This window comes from Paramisgurnus dabryanus, chromosome 20, assembly GCF_030506205.2.
Source record: "Paramisgurnus dabryanus chromosome 20, PD_genome_1.1, whole genome shotgun sequence".
Lineage (NCBI taxonomy): Eukaryota > Metazoa > Chordata > Actinopteri > Cypriniformes > Cobitidae > Paramisgurnus > Paramisgurnus dabryanus.
Window position 1 is genome coordinate 9,814,523 of NC_133356.1, and position 22,454 is coordinate 9,836,976.

Consider the following 22,454-nt stretch of genomic DNA (forward strand, 5'->3'; position numbering starts at 1 on the left):
ACAAGCAAACATTTTTCTTGAATTTCGTGTTTTAGAAAAAGGTTCAAGATTTTTTTCTTACCTCATTGGCAGATTTTTTTTGCTTGTTTTATGCACAAAATCACTAAAATTTAAAATTTTTGGTCTAAAAACTAGACTTATTTTCTTGGGTAGTTTTGCTCATCAAGAAAAAGCATCTTAATTTAAGAATTTTTAGATATTTTTAATGAAAACAAGACAAAAATACTAAGAATTTTTTCTTGATAATCATTTTTTGCAGTGCTCATCACAAATTAATTTTTATTATTAATTTTATGCAGTTTATTCAGGTTGGGCATATGATGTTGTCATTGTTTAAGCATTGTTTAAGTTTCTCCCAATGACAGTTTTTCAAATTTTATTACTAAAAACCCCTGCATTGTGTTAAGTGGATGGCAAGCCATGGAAAGACATTTCAGAATAAATGGTTAAGTTGATTTCTGCTCTTTAGTGTTTGTTCACTTTTATTTGCTTATAGACAAAGATAAATTCCCACATATCTGCAATGCCTTTGATTATTTTATAAACTTCTCTGATGGCATACACACACGCATGCATGATCTCTTTCCATGGCTTGCCATCCACTTAACACAGTGCAGGCATTTTTAGTAATAAAATGAGAAAAGTTGTCATTGGGAGAAACTTAAACAATGCTTAAAAATGCCAACATCATATGCCAAACCTGAATAAACTGCATAAAAGTTATGATAAAAAATAAATTTGGGATGTGCCATCAGTTGTGGTCTTGACTGGTCTTGAAATCAAATTCTGACTCCTCTTTGTCTGAGACCAAGACGAATCCACCTTTTGCTGACCTCACTCTTTTCCCTTTTCCTATCACATATCAACGTATTTATTTCCAATAAAAATTAAGAAAATGAAATAAATTATTGAAAAGTTGAAATAAAGTGCCTAAAGTGTTTATTAAGAATAAAAGTATTTATTGGGTAGAGTTAGGGGTCGGAGTAGGATAATGCAGCATCCATTTAATAATTTAATATACTCATTTACACTCTGTTATTAATTTGAAAGAATCTAATTAATAGTTACACTTATTGCAATTTGATAATTTTATTTATTAAAGGTGACATCATGAAAATCTGACTTTGTCCATTTTTAAGGTGCTATAATTAGGTCCCCAGTGCTTATCTACCAAAAAATGTGAAAAAGATCAACCCAGTAACTCTGCAAGCATGTGAAAAAGTAGGTTATGGTAATTTGGCTCTCCTTCTGATGTCAGAAGGGGATAATACCACCCCTTAATCTGCACTATCCAACCACGCCTCATTTGCATGTTAAAGGACACACCCAAAACGGCACATTTTTGCTCACACCTACAAAGTGACAATTTTAACATGCTATAATAAATTATCTAGATGGTGTTTTGAGCTAAAATGACTCTGGGGACACCAAATATTTATTTGACATCAAAAGTCTTGTGAAATGTTCCCTGTAAAAAAACTCAAATTCACCTACTGTAAATAATAGGGTATCGGACTAAATAGATTCAAATCCGATACTGTGCGCTACTCTTTGTTGTTATAGAAAGGTCAGAATATTATAACAGCATCATGACTGTTTTTATTCAAAGTCTTCCCTATATATTTGACAGCTTTATGTGAAAAACAAACGCATATGAAGACATTTAAAGTCACAAAAACTAAATGGTGTGATGCTTGCGAAGTAGCGGTGAATTAAACGTGTCATACACACACAAGACTCGGACGGGTCATGGAAAAAGTGGTATCGACCCACGCCTAGTAAATAATGGCATATCGCTAAGAAAATGCTGTTATTGTTACTGTAAATATTGTACATTTGTAAATAGATAATATCTCTATATTTTTACTTGGTGTAAGTAACATCTGGCTTTTTGCACTTGGTATAAATAGCATATATCGCTAATAAAATAATGCCATTTGCACTTAATGTAAATAGCTGCTGCCGTATTTTTAAGCGTGTTGGTGCAGGAAGTAGAAAGATAAAATATGAATAAAATCTGATATTCAAAGTTATGTAATTTATATATAATGTTGTCTATTTGTAATCTTGATAACGTAGAGATTAAAGATTTAAGTAATGTTTAAAATCCACGTGGTGGCAGGGATGATAACAGTAGCCTTTATGCCAGGTATCTTCAGATCTTACCCTGGAGGGCCAGAGCACTACAGAGTTTAGCTCCAACCCTAATCAAAACATTGATTAATCAAAGCACTTACCCTCAAGGGTATGATTTGAGGAACCCTGCTTTATGCCATAGCTATGATATTAAATGTGATCTGACATATTGTGGAATCCAGCACACTCAGAACATTTTGGCCTGATGGCTTGATTAGTGGAGATGATCCCACACCCAATGAAAGCAGAAGTAGTACATAATTAGGGGAGACTGTAATTGTGCCTGCGTTTGTGTGTTAGTTGTTCTGAAAACTCTTGTACACAATGTCCCGTCCTCTGGGTCTCTCTGTAATTATATGATTGCATTGTTCTTATCACCTCTCTCTTTCTCTCTGCCTCTTGGTACTGAGGTCCTTTAAGGCCTCATTATGTGTGGTATTTTATATAATGTCCCCTGAGAGGGTCTTTCTTTGGAACTCTCTCCCGCACCACCCTTGCTGTTTGTCCCACACCTGTCTCCATTCCTGCCCTTTGTACATAGATGTTATAAAAAACTTAAGAGAACCCCTGTCTGGTTCCTATTATGCTTTTTCTCATTTTTAACTTTATTTAGTGTGTAATCATAAGGGGAGTTTTGTGTTTGTACATGGGGGGCACCTAACGGCAAACAAGGGTACTGCATTACATTGAGATTAGCGAGAAAGTGCACCTTCATTTTTAAATATGACTTACTATTTTAGCTTTAGGTTACTCAGTCTACCCATTACATTATTAAGATTAAACAAATAAAATATGAATTCTCATATTATTATTATTATTATTTAATTAATAGCTTAGACGAAATCATAATTACCTCTGGTCTGGGGGGCAGTGCCCCCATGGACCCCAAACTCTGCCTATGTGTGTAATGTTATGTTTCTGTTTGAGCATAAAAAGCTCCAAAGCTCAAAGTCCACTCTAAATGGTCATATGCTTTTAAACAGAAAACACTTGATAAGATCTGTAACACACAGCCTGATCATGATGTAATAACTACAACACACTTCTGGACAATCTGAAATATCTCTAATTTGAATCGTTTCCACCCAAAACATATCCAAAAAAGGGTGAGGAGGTGTTTTATCATCATGCTGAAGAGATTTTTCCCCTGTGATTTTAACCTCCCTTTTTTGGCCTTTTAGGATGAATGATCTATGGACTCTGTTTTTTCCTTTTGTTTACCGCTCGCAGTTCTGGAAATAAAGAATCGGTTACCCCTGTGCCTTGAATAGATAAATGCAGCAGCAGTGTGATCCAGTCTTTGGTGTTGCATGAAAACCTAGTACACATCAAAAAGCATGGGGATTTTGGGATACAGGAAAGAACCCCAAAATCTCATGGGGTGATGTGTGGGATGGAATCCAGATGCATTTGCCCCAAATATGCCAGATTTGTCTAACTGGTGATTCCTCATAAAATTACTTTTTAAAAGAGACATATTATGATGCATCAAATTTTTTCACAACAGTGTGCTATAAAAATTATACTGTAAAGTTCTTTGTAACACTTTGCAATAAAGTTATAATTGTAAAATTAGTTAAAGGGGATATACCATGAAAATGTGACTTTTTCCATGTTTAAGTGCAATAATTGGGTTCCCAGTGCTTTTATCAACCTAGAAACCTTTCGTAAACCGTTCTCCACAAGCATGTGAAACAAATAGGTCTCCCCTGGTGATGTCAGAAGGGGATAATACCGCCCCTTAATCTGCACTATCCAATAGGGTGACCATACGGACACGTCCTTGCCAGGATTTCGGTGCATCTTCCGGAAGTCATATTTGTTGACCGCATACACCTTATGGCAATTTTACTAAATCCTCTTTCCGGGAGCGATCCCAGAACATTTACGGGATGTGTTTGTGTTCACACTGTAGCTTGTCTGCCACTTTTACGGGTGTTTGTGAATCAGGTTATTGAGAATGGACAGTGGGCACGTCATCTCAAACTGAGACTGGGGTCACAGCCATGTGTTAATTTATTTTGTCTCAGTAAAATAGTTAGATAAGAGCATGTGACTGATGGCTAATATCCAGAACAAAAAATTACAAGTACTAAAGCCCTTGTCATGCTGTCAGTCTTCCTCAAATCTCTTGCTTTCCTTCTCCTTTGCTTTCAGTCTCGTTCTCTTTTTCTTTCTCAGACTTTCTATCCTCTTTCCTTTTCTCTGCCTCTGTCTGCGATCGCAATCATTTTTACTTAAGCGTTTTATCTCATTTCAACCACTTTTTCCTTTGCTCTCGCCTTATTGGTTGTGAGTGGAAGTATTTGGAAAGCTATTTCAGGGAATGTTGCCATAGAGACGAGGAGCGAAGATACTGTGGTAACACACGAGAAAGGCAGTAAATACACAAGCAGAAGTTTACATTACGCATGCACTTACGTAGACACAGAGAGGACTGTCCTGCTTCAAGAATTTTACAGGTGCTGATATCATTTGTGATTACTTTAAAACTGATTTAATTAGTTTAGATTAGCATGGGATACTTCTATGAGAGTGGTTAGTTTTCCAACTTATTGTTTCCCAGAATCGTTTTTTGTCTGGTTGTCCCACGTCCTTAAATATTTATTCATATAGAAGAAAAAATAAATCAATATACCTAAGAAACCACAACAATTATTTTTTATAATAAAAAATGTGCTCCAATGTTGTCAACTGCCTTCCATTATTATAAAAAAGCTCTTTGTGTTAATAGCGGTTTGAAAGGTTACACGATTCATTCATTAACCGCTGTTTGGAAATAAAGCCTATTTGTGTAAAAAGCAACATTTGGAAATGCTTATTTTTATAATAAAATATAATTAAACTACCTAAAGTGCTAGCTTTATGAAAGTGGACATTAAATGTTTTAAATAACAATTGCAGTTGATTTTATATGTACACTACATGCATTTAATGTAAACAAAATACACTTAACAACTGATTGATTATAATTGCATATGTGACCCTGTCTGTGAAAAACCAACTAAAGTTGTAAAGATCATTTTGTGAAAAATAACCTTGATATTTTTAAAGTCGCCATGAAATAAAAGGAAAAACTGTCATTTGTATTGGAATATTATTATATATTTTTAAATGACTTAATTTTATTTCATTTTATTAAAAAAAAATCATGTGCCCTAAATAATCTTTAGTCAAAAAAGCAAATCCCATCCTCGAAACGATCTCTTTTTACTTCTGGTCATATGGTTTGGCAGGTGGGCGGGGTCTGGGAAAAGATCGCAGCGATAAGCAATTAGCAACACAACCCAACTTCTAGTTCATGATGGACAAATTCAAGTCCAGCCCTGCCTTATTTCATTTCAGAAGCCATTTCACTTTGAAATACGTCACCATGGGGAATAAAGTCAATCATGGCGACTTTAATATTGACTGAGTAAGATCATGTCAAAAATCAAAATGAATGTAAAATCAATGATTGAATCAAACTTTGATGCTCCTAATTTCAAAATTGGATTATGCGATTTTTTTCAGGTTTCATAGGGTCTACATTGACATCTTTATTAAAAATAGAAAATCTGAAACGATCAATCTGTGTTTCTTGTGTCTCTTTTTGTCCTGTAGCGCTTCTATATGCCACCATCTTTGGTAATGTGACGACCATTTTCCAGCAGATGTATGCCAACACCAACCGTTACCATGAGATGCTGAATAATGTTCGAGATTTTCTCAAGCTCTACCAGGTGCCCAAAGGTCTCAGTGAGAGAGTAATGGACTACATCGTCTCCACCTGGTCCATGTCTAAAGGCATCGACACAGAGAAGGTAATCCGAGACATTATAAATGCAAGGACATTTAATATGTTCACAACCTGTAGGTACTGTATGTTCATACATCATCATCATAACAGTGATTCATAAAACAAGCAAAAGTCTTCTAATCTGTACACTGTATGTTAGGAAGAGATCGAAATGTAATTTGTTATTTCCTAATAATCTTTCTCTCTTGTGGGCTAGCTGTGACTGAATACTGGATCAGACTAATTTGTGTTAATGATTCATTTACAAATCACTGATCAAAGGGTAACACTTACAATAAGATTGCATTCGTAAATGTATTAGCTAATGAATTAACAATAAGCAATTTGGTTGGCAGCATTTAATGATCTTTGTTAATGCTAATACAATTCCTGTTACTTCACTGTGCATTTACAATTGTTAACAGATTAGTAAATGCTGAGGAGTGTTGTTCATTGTTAGTTCATGCTGACTAATACATTAGGAAATTTTTTTTAAAAAGTAACTTTTTTGTTCGGGTAGTTATTTATTAGTAGATAAACTCATCTGCCACTTCATCTGTGCACAGGTACTCTCCATCTGTCCAAAGGACATGCGGGCAGACATCTGTGTGCATCTGAACAGAAATGTGTTCAACGAGCACCCTGCATTTCGATTGGCCAGTGACGGGTGTCTCCGCTCATTGGCCGTGGAGTTTCAAACGATACACTCGGCTCCTGGGGACCTGATCTTTCATGCGGGGGAAAGTGTAGACCTGCTCTGCTTTGTGGTCTCAGGGTCACTGGAGGTCATACAGGACGATGAGGTCATTGCTATACTGGGTAAGTCTTATGGTCTACATTACATTAAGCTTAAACCTATTAGTTTATTCCAAAATTGTTAGTTATTTAAGCTGCTGTCAGAATAAGGAAATTAATACTGATAAACATGGTGATATATTACAGAAGAAAGTTATTTGAATTTTATATATTCGGCAGATGCTTTTATCCAACGCTAACCTATTTACAGTGCATTACAAGGTATACATTAGTGTATATCAGTATGTGTGCTCCCCAGGGATCAAACCCATGACGTTGGTGCTACTATTGCAATGCTAACCAACTGAGCAACAGGAACACTTTACACAACAGTTGCATTTTAATGCACAATGGCAGATGCAATTGCCCATTGCATTCAAAGTATAAATTATATCAGTAGCAAGCACACTTTTGCGGTTCCTCTGGAAGTGCATTTTCTAGTTATTATCAGTATACGTGTGCCATGGGATTCAAACCTACAATTTACGCTGGTAACACAATGGTTTACCAGTTAAACAGATATTGCATGTCAACAGAACAAAAAAGAGCACTGTGTGCTTTTCAAAAAGGAAGTTTGAGCCTAAATATCATTTCTCCATATGTCATTTATTTGATTTTAATGGGATTTTAGCTGGCAATCTGACTTCTATTATAAACACCAGCTCCAATCAACTGCTTCACTGAAATCACATTAGATTATCATCCTCACACGGGTCGCCATAGCGACGAAACCATACAGCGCCATTAATCATTAATCTCTAATGGCCACTAAGTAGGGGCCTTGTCTGTCCTCCAGCTCCACAGGACGCCTGGACCCAAAGTGGACCCACTGTGCCCAGGAGGTTGGTAGGTGTCTGAGCAGATGAAGATGGGCTTCATGGGGAGCTGAGTTAGCGAGGTGTGGAGCCAGAGCGGCTCTGCGGGAGATAAATGAACAGGAATCAAGTCATTAGTCACATCTATCCATATGGCTCACTTTTTGCCTGAACTTTTTGCTGGACCTGCTTCGAAATTCCTGCGTGACTGATTTCATTTCAGCATAGGTTGTTTTGACATGAAAACCTTTTTGCCCTCATAGACAGATGTTTAAAATAGTACAGCTATATGATGTTATTGAGTTTCAAGACTATATAAATCCTGTACATTATGGGTAAAACTGCTCCCACGGCAACAGAGCGCCATGGAAACGCGTGACTCCTTGGAGACCATGTTTGCTGAGCTCTGCTCTTCTGTCTCAGATAAACTGTAAATGTCTATGGGGTACAGCAACAGACTCTTAAGACTCTCAGCGGACCTTTGATATCTCTAAGGGCCAATCTGAGGCACACGTACATTTCAAAATAAACAGACCATGTCACGCCTGAATATTAGATGAATACAAAAGGTAATATAAGGTTGTATTTGTAAATATTATTAAATGTATTTTCTAACATGATCTTAAAATAAGCAATAGTTTTTCAGAATTTATTGATCTTTGTTCAAGTTAGTTAAATGCCAATACAGTTATTCATGTGAGTTCATTAAAGGGATAATTCACCCAAAAATTTTAATTTTGTCATAATTTACAAACCCTCATGTTGTTACAAACCTGTATAAATTTCTTTCTTCTGGTGAACACAAAGGAAGATATTTGTAATCAAGTCGAAAACTGAAGCACCATTGACTTCCATAGAAGGAAAAAATACCTCTATGGAACTACATCTTAGTTACAACTTTTAATTTTAAAAATGTGTTAGTAAATGCTAATATTAGCATAAACTAAGATTAATAAATACTAGATGTATTGTAAGCTAATGCATTAACTAATGTTAATAATTTTTCTATTATGAATATTATTTATAAATAAATAATTTTTAGAGTTAAGTATAAGTGCAGCTTAAAATTGGTACGCCAAAGGTTTGCTTTGTAATAAAGACAACCAAAATTTCAGGAAATTACTTTTTTTTGCTTTGAAAGGTTAATTAGACAGCTTGTGTGCATGCACTCGCAGCAGCTGTTAAGTTCAGTTTAATTGGTCTGGCATGCAAAGCCAATTAAAGATGTTTTGCTACTAGATATAAGACTTTAATTGGCAGGACAAGCACCTGTGACGGCCGAGATCTCTGTGGGAAATGAATGCTGAGCTCAGCAGCAAAAACTTAAAATAAGTTTTCTATTTACATATAAAGGGTACTGTAAGTTTACATATAGGCACACGTCTGTTGTTCTTGTGGTAACTGCGCATTCAGCTGTGCAGTGTCCTCCTGTTAAATCGGCACACAGGTGCCACTTCAAGGTTAAAGGTCTATTTTAAGATTCTGGCGCCTGGCTTCTGTGGAAAGTGATTGGAGAGTTTATTGTGCCATTGATCCTCGGCATCTCTAAGCGAGTGGAACCAACTGCACCTCTCTGTGATAAAGGCTACATTTGTCTTATTTTGTGTTACTGCAGTTCTTTTTTGGCATCTTTTACAAGTCTGTCAATTCTAAAAAAAAAAGGGAGATAAATCAAGAGTTATCCTTGAGCTTGAAGTTCTCTAAAATGTACTTTTAAATTGTGTTTAATGGGTTATTTCTTTTTTATAATAGTGTTGTTTGACCATTGTGTTGGGAATTGAAAGGGTTAATTTACTCAATGTTTTTCCAAATCTGTATTGAGTTGATCTGTGACCCTGTGAAATCCAGGCTAAAGTCCGATAATCTATATGTGACCCTGGACCACAAAGCCTTAACCTCATGGCAAGGGTATAGCAATGGCCAAAAATACATTGTATGGGTCAAAATTATGGCTTTTTAATTTAAGCCCAAAAAATGAAGCTATTATGTAAAGATCATGTTCTATAAAGATATTTAGTAAATTTTTTACCATAAATATATCAAAACTTTATTTTTGTGAGTGGATGTAGTTGATAAGGACTTAATTTGGACAACTTTAAAGGCCATTTTCTCAATGTTTAGATTTTGTGCACCCTCAGATACCAGACAAATATTGTCCGATCCTAACAAACCATACATCAATGAAAAGCTTGTTTATTCAACATGGTCACATTTATGAGATTTGGAGCATCAAAATTTGATTTCAATCATTTGATTATGTTATTTACTGGCAACAGTTTGTTCAAAGTTAAATGAACATAAAAAATTTTTAGTCTTTATCTTCTATAGTACGTTACGGGCAACCAGCTGCATAATTACAACAAAGTTTTTACAGTGTAACCCTCAAACGGTCATTGGGGTCTATATGACCCCAAACGACATTTCATTCGTTAAAAAAAGTGTTCCCTTCATCTCAGAGAACTTAAACTTTGTGACTTTACCTAAATAATCTATCTATACATATACAAAAAATTGGGCTTGATTCAGTTGTTCTAAAGGTATATAAATATTTTTTATTTTCCATTGTCAAAAAAAAATCAATAAATCCATCATGAATCTGAAAATTTTTACAGAAATGAAGACCTGCTACTTGTGCACAAATGCAATGCAGAATACACATGCTCACACACAAACATACCAACCTGCGCACACACACTTACATTCAGTCAAATTTCTGTGGTATTTTGTAAAAACAGACATTTCAAAATGCATCAAAAACTACAAAAAATTCTACTATTTGAAATAATATTTATTTTTTGTGTCCTTTCTAATGTTTATATATACATAAATTCACTAAATGTATCACTAAAGTAGTGATGTGAGCAGTTGCCCATATTCAGTAAAATGAATGGCTCTCTATTGCCCTCTGCTGGTCAAAGCTATTTCTTTCTTAAGCGGTAATTCCATTAGGACTAACCAGCAAAAGGTGGAATTATACACCTAACACCTAGATCAATATCCAGAAACAATTTAAATTAAATTCTAGATTTTTTATAAATTTTTTTATTAAAAAATCTAAATTTCACATGCAAGCTTACGGTGTGGTTGAGGATTTTTGTGGTAAATGGATACAAAAGTATTTAAAATCTCTTAAAACACAGCTTCATTGTATAGATAAGAAGTAAACAAAAAATTATATATTATTTGTATTATTGAAAATTTATATTTTTCTTACAATTATGCTTTCAATTTTGGGCTCATATAGACCCCAAGAGCTAGTAGTCTAAACAGAAAACGAGGACCGTTCGAGGGTTAATCTTTCACATTACCTTACTCAGTTAGTAACCTATTAAAGATATCAAGATAAAATTTTCACAAAGTTTTTTCCATTATATGATGTTTTTATTAGAAAACATTAAATTTAAAAATAAGACTTTAGCTGGCTTTTCACAGACTGGGTCACATTTCTACATCTCAAAACATAGATTATTTTCCTTACAGTAAAAGGATTTGGTGGTCCCTTATGGCATGTTTAAAGTAGGATATTTCTCAGTTTATTTAAAGTTAAATGAACATTTTTAGTATGTCATGTTTTAAAATCTTTGTCTGTTCATCATAGCTTCATAAAACAGATCCTTAGAATCGCTTACTGAGGTTTGTTTGTCATTTTTCAGACTAACTCATTAATCATTTTAATTGTATATAAAGAGCAGGTTAGGCATTTATGGGTGACACAATAAATGATGAATAGAATTAAATTTTTTAGGGGGGAATTCACTCTTTTATACAGTGAAAGATTTCTCCTCCCGAAGTCAGTTTTATAAAGAGATAATAACTTCAAATGTCAGATTTGATCATTCTTCATCTCAGGCCTGCTGTGAGATAATTAACATGATTGACTCATTCTCTGATAAATATTTTTTACATTTTTTCAGTTGGCATTATTTGATGTTTTCCGCCATGTTTTTGTCTCTTAGGTAAAGGGGACGTGTTTGGTGACGTGTTTTGGAAGGAGACGACTCTGGCCCACGCGTGCGCTAACGTTCGAGCATTAACGTACTGCGACCTTCACATTATAAAGCGAGAAGCCCTGCTGAAGGTGCTGGAATTCTACACAGCGTTCGCAAACTCGTTCTCTCGAAACCTCATTCTTACCTGCAATCTGCGTAAAAGGGTAAGAAACATATTTGCAGACTTCATGCACACCTCTTATCCCAGCAAGCAATTTTGCGTTTGAAAGACATCTAATAGCTGTACAAACTGAGACTAAATGAAACCAAACACCCTTTACTGCTAACTAGCTGCGTTTCCATTACCCTTCAAATTCAAAACCTGAAAATTCGACCAATCGAAACATGTATCTATATCGCAAAAAACTTTGTACGCTCAAGGAATATATCAAAAAACTGCCCTCATAGCCAGACTATATCGGGTCTATATAGTTAACCTTAACCTCATTCACACAACACTTTGTTCCCAGAAAATATCCGTTAAATTAGCAGATTACATCCAAACCCTGGATGTATTTTCTGTGTATTTTCCATAACGTCTGTGTAAAAAGGTTTCTAGACAGTGAAATGACAGCTATTGCGCACTGGGTTGTGTTGTAGATCCTAATGTGTAGGGGTTTGTCACTGATTCATTTACAAGCAAACTGTAATCTCCCTTTATCAGCTTTACAGAAGAGCCTCATTGTTCATATAACAAGTTTTGTTTTTTGTTATAAAACATATCCACAAAGTGATATAGAACAAGCTTGTTTTCAAAGCTAAAGGTCTTCAGTTGTATAAACAAAACAAAAAAGAAAATCATGCAGGTTTTGAATAAGATGAGGCTGAATACATGACTGAATATTTATTTTGGTAAGCTATTCTTTTAAGATGTAAACTCTGAGCTCTGATTGCTTGTAAGAAACAATTGCATAATCTCATTGGACACAGTAAAGGGTATGAAGATGTGCCATGACTGTCATAAGAATTATGGGTAGAATTAGGTCAGAAATGAGAAAGAGGGGAAACCCTTAGGAAAAAACATTCAGTAAGTATGTGCATCATAGAGATAAGACCCAATTTTAACAATTTTCCATCTCCCTCTCCTTTATTTATTACCTTTCTCTTTCCTGTCTGTCATAATCTCCACTCCGGTTTCTTTTTTCATTAGTTTAAGCGTTGACTAGAATAAAATTTTTGCTTTGTTTTCTCTCTCCCTTTCTTAGCAATTACAGTACATACTGTGCAAAAACACACTCTTTATTTTACACAGATTCACAAAAACATAGACATTCAGACACATATAGACATAAACACACAGTGTTTCTTGGTTAGGGTTAGGATCGTATTTCAGATCTGTCTAGGTTATTATTCAGACTTAGTCCAGATCAGTCTAGGGTTTAATTCAGACTTACTTTAGATCAGTCTAGGTTATTATTCAGACTTAGTCCAGATCAGTCTAGGTTATTATTCACTCTCACTCCAGATCAGTCTAGGTTATTATTCAGACTTACTTCAGATCAGTCTAGGTTATTATTCAGTCTCACTCCAGATCAGTCTAGGTTATTATTCAGACTTACTTCAGATGAGTCTAGGTTATTATTCACTCTCACTCCAGATCAGTCTAGTTTATTATTCAGACTCACTTCAAATCAGTCTAGGTTATTATTCAGACTTACTTCAGATCAGTCTAGGTTATTATTCACTCTCACTCCAGATCAGTCTAGTTTATTATTCAGACTCACTTCAAATCAGTCTAGTTTATTATTCACTCTCACTCCAGATCAGTCTAGGTTATTATTCAGACTCACTTCCGATCAGTCTAGTTTATTATTCACTCTCACTCCAGATCAGTCTAGGTTATTATTCAGTCTCACACCAGTTCAGTCTAGGTTATTATTCAGTCTCACACCAGTTCAGTCTAGGTTATTATTCAGACTCACTTCAGATGAGTCTGGGTTATTATTCAGACTCACTTCAGATGAGTCTGGGTTATTATTCAGACTCACTTCAGATCAGTCTAGTTTATTATTCACTCTCACTCCAGATCAGTCTAGGTTATTATTCAGACTCACTTCCGATCAGTCTAGGTTATTATTCAGACTCACTCCAGATCAGTCTAGGTTATTATTCAGTGTCACACCAGTTCAGTCTGGGTTATTATTCAGACTCACTTCAGATGAGTCTAGGTTATTATTCACTCTCACTCCAGTTCAGTCTAGGTTATTATTCAGTCTTACACCAGTTCAGTCTAGGTTATTATTCAGACTCACTTCAGATCAGTCTAGGTTATTATTCAGACTTAGTCCAGATCAGTCTAGTTTATTATTCAGACTCACTTCAGATGAGTCTGGGTTATTATTCAGACTCACTTCAGATGAGTCTAGGTTATTATTCAGACTCACTCCAGATCAGTCTAGTTTATTATTCACTCTCTATCCAGATCAGTCTGGGTTATTATTCAGACTCACTTCAGATGAGTCTAGGTTATTATTCAGTATCACACCAGTTCAGTCTAGGTTATTATTCAGACTCACTCCAGATCAGTCTAGGTTATTATTCAGACTCACTCTAGATCAGTCTAGGTTATTATTCAGACTCACTTCAGATGAGTCTGGGTTATTATTCAGACTCACTTCAGATGAGTCTAGGTTATTATTCAGGCTCACTTCCGATCAGTCTAGGTTATTATTCAGGCTCACTTCCGATCAGTCTAGGTTATTATTCAGACTCACTTCCGATCAGTCTAGTTTATTATTCACTCTCACTCCAGATCAGTCTAGGTTATTATTCAGACTCACTTCCGATCAGTCTAGTTTATTATTCACTCTCACTCCAGATCAGTCTAGGTTATTATTCAGTCTCACACCAGTTCAGTCTAGGTTATTATTCAGTCTCACACCAGTTCAGTCTAGGTTATTATTCAGACTCACTTCAGATCAGTCTAGTTTTTTATTCAGACTCACTTCAGATTAGTCTGGGTTATTATTCAGACAATCTCCAAATCAGTCTAGATTATTATTCAGACTGACTGCACCCACTCCAAAAACAAAAAAAGTTTTTCCTTTAATGGTCAAATATGTATAAATCATAAAACACACAGCAAAGTATGTTTAGATACTCCTGTACACGATTCACTTTAATTCTGCTGTTTGGGTGTGCTTGTACCTCAGCTTTTTGTTGTTTTATTTTTAGTGTCTCCATCTGTTTTTACGGTTGCCAGGAAATGTTGCATCAAGCCCAACTAGTTACATCTATCTATAAACCTATTTTAACATCTATCTATAAGCATATAATTGGTGAATTCCATTTTTGTGCAGCATTTTTGTGCCCTTGAAGGGCACTGTGGAAAGGAGATGACACACATTGGGTTATTCCAGAAAGAAAGATAATTGTGTTTGCTTTCATTGCTCATTTTGTTGACGTATGTTTCAAATAGCCTCATTATGAGACACAATTGCCCTCTGCCTTCCAGAGTTCCTAATTTATAGTCTTTGTCCTTCAGACTACGGCAAAGGGATGTTCACTCTAGATTGGAATTTGCCCAATGAAATGAGACAGCATGGTGATTCAGCTCTTTTCTGTGTCAAAAGTAAGAACGCTCTTGTTGTGTTTACCTCTGTCGGAGGAGTCTGTGGCTTTCAGGGAAATTAAATATGTAAAATGCAAGCATATATCTTATCCTGAGGACAGAAATGGAGGTGGAAGGCTAATGTGACTTTGGCGAAAGAAAGAATCGCAATGAAAGTTGGTATTGCTGCTGTGTATAAGACTGTGAAAGCTAGTAGCTGTATTGTCAAGATTTAATGTTAAGATGTATTGTTGAAGAGCTGACAAGTATTTTTTAAATCAGACAGCTTGTGGACCCTCAGGCAGACACCCTTGAGGGCCATTTATGCTCACACACATTTCTACCAGAAGGCTGTTGTATAAATAATGTGACCTAGAATGAGATGGAGTCTGGGACTAACCAATGTCTAATGTCCAAACACATCTTAGTTCAGAAGAAGTGTTTGCCTACATATAGTGGCCAATAATGATCTCCAACTTTGAACAATTGCCATCTTAGTTATTTATTCAAATATTTTATTATAGATGCATTAAAAATGTGTATGCATGTTGCATTGGTGTTTGGAGTATAAACTGATTCTCAGCTTTGAGAAGATTTCAAGTTTTTTTTGCAAAGTTTATAGATTGTTTATAAGTTTATAGGCAGAATGTCTTAAAAAATGACCATATAAGAAGATCAACAAAAGATCTTTTTTTTTAATGTAATCAGTGTATGCTTTATTAAATGAGCTTTTTGTTTTCTGTGCATTTTTGTATGGTGCATTAATAATGTAGTGCAATTTTTATTTACTCTAAATGAATTATTGGAATGACTCCAATAACTGTGGCATCTCACCATGCAGGAACCATGGTAAATTTGTTAAATGGGGTGTTATTTTCTAGAAGTCGGATGCTTTGTGAGCCGGATAGATTTAGACAGGTTTCAAATTATTTTCCTTAAGCAAGAAATTGAGCAGAAGATTGAATCTCCAGTCTCATCTCTGGCTGTGTGACTGAATTAGTGTTGTTTCTGTGAGTGTGTGCAGCGCATAGCTTTAGATGCGAAGTGTGTGTGACTGCAGGTGACAGGCTGGGTTACCTACACATCCCTAATGTGTCACCTAATCACCCACTAAGACTCTCAACCTGTGTGTGTGTGCGAGCGCGAGGGAACAGAAGGGTTTGGTTACGATACAGTGGGGGGAATGGCGGAGTTAGGTTAAGATAAAAATAAGAAAATTTTATATTTAGGGAGATGGAAAACTAAACTAGACATGAGATGAGACATATTTAGAAGCATATTGACTTTAATCAAATGGATAAAAGCTTCAGTTCTGCTGATGCATTCCAACTGTGATAAATGTAATACTTTTCTAATAACTATTGTGCATTTGGCAGCATACACCAAATTCAATCTACATTTCTTTATCAGTATGTGTGTTCCCTCACTGAAAACAATGATTCATTCAATTTACTTAATTTTTTAAGGTAAGTGTTTGCAATCAATTTATTTAAACTACATTTAAACAAAACTTGGTTATTTTATTTTACTTTACTAATCTTTTTTGTTTAAATTTAGCTTAAATAAATTGATTGCAACCACTCACCTTAAAAAATTGAATGAATAATTTTTTTCAGTGTAGAACTCTTGTAGAACTTTTGTGTTGTTACGACAATTCTAATTGAGTAAATATAATTAAAAATGTTACTTGGATTTAGCTGAAATGTTTGTGAATATTATTTAACAAAAGACATTAGTTGTATTTACTTAATGTAAAGTGAATTTAATTCATACTGGACCAGTTATCAACGATAAACAAAGCAATTGTAGTTATTTTATTGAACATTTATTACAAAAAGTAAAAAACACATGACATTAATAATCTCTAAGACGTCTCTCAAATCAAAGCATGCAGATAAATCACATCACCTTTTCTTTCTTGAACCCAGACAGATGAAGCACAGCTCTGTTGTGATATTCTGTATATAAACAGTTAAATATTTTATTCATCATCATGACTGACGCACCAGATAAAACGAACCCTAAGCCGGACCCCGGACCGCCTTTCACACTTGCACCACAGACCCACTTTCACTTACGTTTTTCTATGCATACAGCCGTTGCCAACATAAACATAATTTGCTCATACCATACACTTGCATGTTGCGCAGTAATAAAAGAATCAGAAATGGATTCTTTTACACAAATTTTACATTAACAAACACGCCCCTACCCAAATAGAATCTGGACCTTCTTTTGATAGACCCGCCCACACATACGGAACCCAGGCAATGATGTTGGTTAGTAGACACGCCCCTTACTGCTGATTGGCTACAAGTGTGTTTTGATACTCGGCCCAACTCTCTTTTCCAAAGTGTTTTTCAATAATTAGAAGAAAAATGTCGCACACCTGTTAGTTCCGGATAGGTGCGTTGGATAGAGAGACAATGAAGTCCAAACATATATAAAAATAAAGGATATCCCGCCCACTATTAACTTGCAAAATATACAAAATATTTATTGCTGCGATGTTTATCAAGTGTTTTTCAAAAATCATGCACCCCGCCTTTAACATGTGAACTAGCCCACATATTTTTTACTCAGATAATACAATGTAAAAATATTTAACCAAAAAAGTAAGTCATTCATAATTACTCAATTTTATGTTAAATACAAATATTTTTGTTTTCAAATAAGTAAAAAAAAAACTTTTTTACTTTTTGTCCAACTCAGAAAATTACTTAAGTGACATTTAGTAGATTTTATTAAAGGGACATTCAACTTTTTTTGAAAATATGCTAATTTTCCAGCTCCCCTAGAGTTAAATATTTCTCCAGACCCGGAGATCGGCTGAATGGATTCAAAACGGTAAAAATTAAATGTTTAACTTTAGGGGAGCTGAAAAATGAGCCTATTTTCAAAAAAAGTGGAATGTCCCTTTAAGTTAGTTTAATCCTTGTTTTGTGCTTTTTAGTAAAATCACTTGAGCACTTTTATGAGCACATATTTACAATAGCACAGGCCCTAGTGAGTTATTGCATGAATCTAATCCTGAGATGACAAATGCTTAACTTTTATTCGCACTCTCCATAATTCTCTCTCTCTCTCTCTCTCTCTCTCTCTCTCTCTCTCTCTCTCTCTCTCTCTGTGTGTCTTCATATCCATTTGTTCTGTATAGTGGACTAATTAATGATGTTTTTAAGTGTAGACTCTCATGAGAGCATTAAAGTACACACATACAGTATAACTTCAGTCGTTAAATGAAAAATCCTCAGAGTCATTAGAAAATTACAAAAATAAAGCAGTCGGATGAAGATGAAATGATGTATTCCTTCCCCTCAGGCTGGTGGTCCCCATGAGCTAGTACTGTGAAATTCTGACTTATCTAATCATGGATACACACAGAGACCTCCTGCCCACCCACGCACCCACACACGCACGCATATGACTTCAGGCAAGAAGCTGAGACTCCCCTGCCAATTTTGTCTTTGGAATAATGGCTTCTCTCCTGGGTGCTTCCAGAACATTCTGGAGAAACGGCTCTGCTTTTTTATTTCCTGGCATCACTCTGTGAGAGAAACTTGGTGTGAGGTGCCAGCTGTAATGTGTGATATTTCTGCTGCAGGGAATTACATTTATTTCTCCACCTGGTTGGGGATTTTTCAAAAAAAATTAAAGGGTTAAGTTGCCAATATACAGTAATGAGTAGGTGTGTGTGTACCTGGTCCCCACCTACTGTTATGTGACAGTAAGAGGATCTGCAGTATTTGTCAGTGATGTTCTCAGCAGTAAACGTTCTGGACGCATATGAGCCAATTACCTCCTGTCTGAGAGATACCTCTCCGCTGTGAGATGGCAGGTGTGACGTGTCTGTGTGTGCAAAATATGTTTACATTTTGATAGTAATGAGCATTGTGTGTCATTTTTAAGTCACTCAAACCTCAATGCAGATTCACATGCACATAAAAATCATTCAAAGTCGGAAAAGTTACGTGGTCATAATTTCAATAAGATTTGTATTTAAATAGATTATTGACTGCGTATACTTAAAGGAACAGTATGTAAGAAATTTATATCAATTAATCATTAAATGGCCCTGAAATGTCACTAGACATTAAGAAATCATTTTCATTTCAAATACTCATATCACTCACAATAGCGGTCCGGCCAAGATATGGTCATTTAAAAAGTGGAGTTGCAGCCCTCAACTGATGTTTATGTTGTCGTTTGGTATATTGGCCACCAGCTGTGTGATTGCAGTACCAGTTTTAGCCACACGTTTTGTGATTGCAATACCAGTTTTGGCCACAATCCTACATACTGTTCCTTTAACATAAACAAAGATTATTTTATTTCAATGTAGTGTATCATATTTTGATTTGGTGTAGAATTTTTTTTTTGAATTTATAACAAATCAATCTGAACTTTGTGATTTTACAATGCATGACCTGTGTGCAACATACTGATGAGGTCAAATGCATTGCATCAGATTTCAATGTTTTGTAAAATAATGTGAAGGGATGTTTAGTCTTTGCAATTTTGCTTGTAAAAAACAGATTTGTTCTGCATTGGTTGGCATGTCAGGAGTAATAGTCTCCTGCCTTACTGTTCCAGTGACCCAAAACTATACTGTAATACTGTATGCATGACCGCTGTTTTATCTTAGCAACCAGAACATATTCTTGAGGGGTTTATTTCTCTTTCTCTGTGCACACTTAGGTCACATGCCAGTGCAGAAAGCGTATGTTTTGCTGCTCTCAGATCAGAAATCTTAAAATAGCCTTTACAATATTGACAGAAAGTCTGTTGTGTGGATTAATACTCCAAGAAACAGCATGAAATTGAGATGTATTGCTGTGATGTGCATTGTGCACGATATTTCTCCAGGGACGGGCACTCAGGTCACCGGCAACTGTCTCTCGATTAGACTCAGTGAGATGCTGAAGGTCTTTGAAGGTCCATTTAAAAAAAAGTTACTGTATCATTACTTCAGATGCATGAATATTAAAGTAACTTGTCTGGAGTTTTGTGAGGTTATGGAGTTCTGTGGGTTTTTTCTGTGATGCAGTATGTGTGGATATTGTTAAAGGATAAGTCCATGTTCTTAAAAAAAATCCAGATAATTTACTCACCACTGTGTCATCCAAAATGTCTATCTTTGTTCAGTCGAGAAGAAATTATGTTTTTTGAGGAAAACATTCCAGGATTTTTCTCATTTTAATGGACTTTAATGGACCCCAAAACTTAACAGTTTCAATGTAGTTTAAAATTGCAGTTTCAAAGGACTCTGAACGATCCCAAACGAGGCATAATGGTCTTATCTAACGAAACGATTGTCATTTTGGCAAGAAAATAAAAAATATGCACTTTTAAACCACAACTTCTCGTCTTCCTCCAGCTATGTGACGTGCCAGCGCGACCTCAAGTAATTGCGTAAAGCAGTGGAAAGGTCACGTGTTACATATATGAAACGCACATTTCTGGACAATTTTAAACAATAAACTGACACAAAGACATTAATTAGTATCATTCGACATACAACAACGTCGGAACGGTCCTCTTTCTGCACACTTGTAAACACTGGGGTGTAGTTTTGCATACGTCATCCGTGACCTCGTGACGTGATAACGTATTGCGTGAGGTCGCGCTGGCGCGTCACAGTACCAGAGAAAGACAAGAAGTTGTGTTTTAAAAGTGCATATTTTTCTTGCCAAAAATGACAATCGTTTCGCTAGATAAGACCCTTATGCCTCGTTTGAGATTGTTTAGAGTCCTTTGAAACTGCAATTTTAAACTGCATTAAAACTGTTAAGTGTTGAGTTAAGTGTTAAGTGTTGGGGTCCATTAAAGTCCATTAAAATGAGGAAAAATCCTGAAATGTTTTCCTCAACAAACATAATTTCTTCTTGACTGAACAAAGAAAGACATCAACATTTTGGATGACATGATGGTGATTAAATTATCTGGATTTTTTTTTTAAGAAAATGGGCTAATCCTTTAAGTGTTTTAATATAACCCTAGATGTCAACTTTAGATGTTAGTACTCTTAACTCTTTCGCCGCCAGCATTTTTTTTTAAAAGTTGCCAGCCAGCGCCAGCGTTTTTCATGATTTTCACAAAAGTTTAATGCCTTCCAGAAAATGTTCTTCTTTAAATATATAAATATACAATATAACAAATTGAATAACAGACTCTCTGCTTTAAAAAAAAAAAAAAACGTTTCATCCTACCTTCAGTAGTTCTTTTGTAATCAGCTTTTGAATATGGGTAGGTTTCTGCAAAAACACCACATTTTGAGCAAAAAGCAGAGATAATTCCATTTTTGTGACGGACTTCATAGAAATCCCATTCAGAGCGATATTTAAAACAGACACGGACATGCAGCCGCTTGCCATAGGGCAATACTTCCGGGTTTAAAAAGTTGCAGAAGGTGGATAATAGCGGTATTGCGGAAAGCCGGAAATACTCGTCTTCGCAGGGAAGCGTTTTCTCTTGACTGACGAGATATCTCGTCAATAGCGGCGAAAGAGTTAAAGGGAGCATTATGGGTGCAAATAAGGTAAAGGTACATTGGAAAAAGTCGATCATTTTGTCTCGTTGCTCGGTTGTGTGCTGGGTTGTTTCAGCCCAAAATTCTGAGTTTTTTAACACATTGTTGGGTCATATAAAATATTTTTTTGAGTTTGTTTAACCCAACTGCTGGGTTCATCCCTTTTTGAAAATAACCCAGCATTTCTGTGTAGGTGTAATGCACTTACAATGGAAATGTATAGGACAAAAATAATAAAGTTAAAAGCAGACGTGTAAGAGTCTTGTGGCTATACTTTTAAAACAATGTTTATTTAAACATCCATATACAGTGCCCTTTCCCATAGACTTTTATTATCAAAGCTTTACTTCAAACACAGTATTTGCTTGTTTTTGCAAACTAATCTGGATTATTGTTTGTGCTTATTTTTTTCTCTCAGATCTTTATTTTTGTGTCTACCTACGTATCTCATAAATCTTTATTTACAGTTTGCATACAGTGTCCTCTGCGCAACACAGCTCATAAGTAATTCAGTTTATTTTTATTTGTATGGCAGTACATATTTCAAAGCAGCTTTACACAAGCTTTTATAATTTATTTTTATGTTACATAACCAGAGCAGTCTCAGAGGTGATTTTAGAAGTGTACCATAAGAGAGAACAAATTATACAGTTCATTAATATCATTTTATCATTGCATATCAATCCTTGCCTCTGATTGGTTACATTGGATTATATGTTTGCTTTAATATTTGTATTGTCTGGTAACCATTTCCTAAAAGCAATAAGGTGCTTGAGGTTAGTATACTGTATTGTAAATGTCACAGCTAAATGGGTTTGCAGGCACTTTGCTTCACATCGTGTCTAAAAATGCCATTCAACCG

At 35.4% G+C, this 22,454-nt stretch overlaps 1 protein-coding gene across 2 annotated transcripts in view; it reads left to right on the plus strand.

Moving 5' to 3' along the window:
* The window catches only part of kcnh5b (potassium voltage-gated channel, subfamily H (eag-related), member 5b), a 42,156-nt gene that overhangs the window by 14,286 nt on the left and 5,416 nt on the right, over positions 1 to 22,454 (plus strand). The window contains exons 8-10 of one of the 2 annotated variants that reach the window (XM_065296292.1): positions 5,740 to 5,939; positions 6,481 to 6,733; positions 11,481 to 11,677. In XM_065296292.1, coding sequence (XP_065152364.1) covers positions 5,740 to 5,939; positions 6,481 to 6,733; positions 11,481 to 11,677 — 650 coding nt within the window. Of the gene's footprint in view, positions 1 to 5,739; positions 5,940 to 6,480; positions 6,734 to 7,505; positions 7,722 to 11,480; positions 11,678 to 22,454 lie in introns of those variants that run through there. The other variant, XM_065296293.1, reaches the window with a different exon arrangement.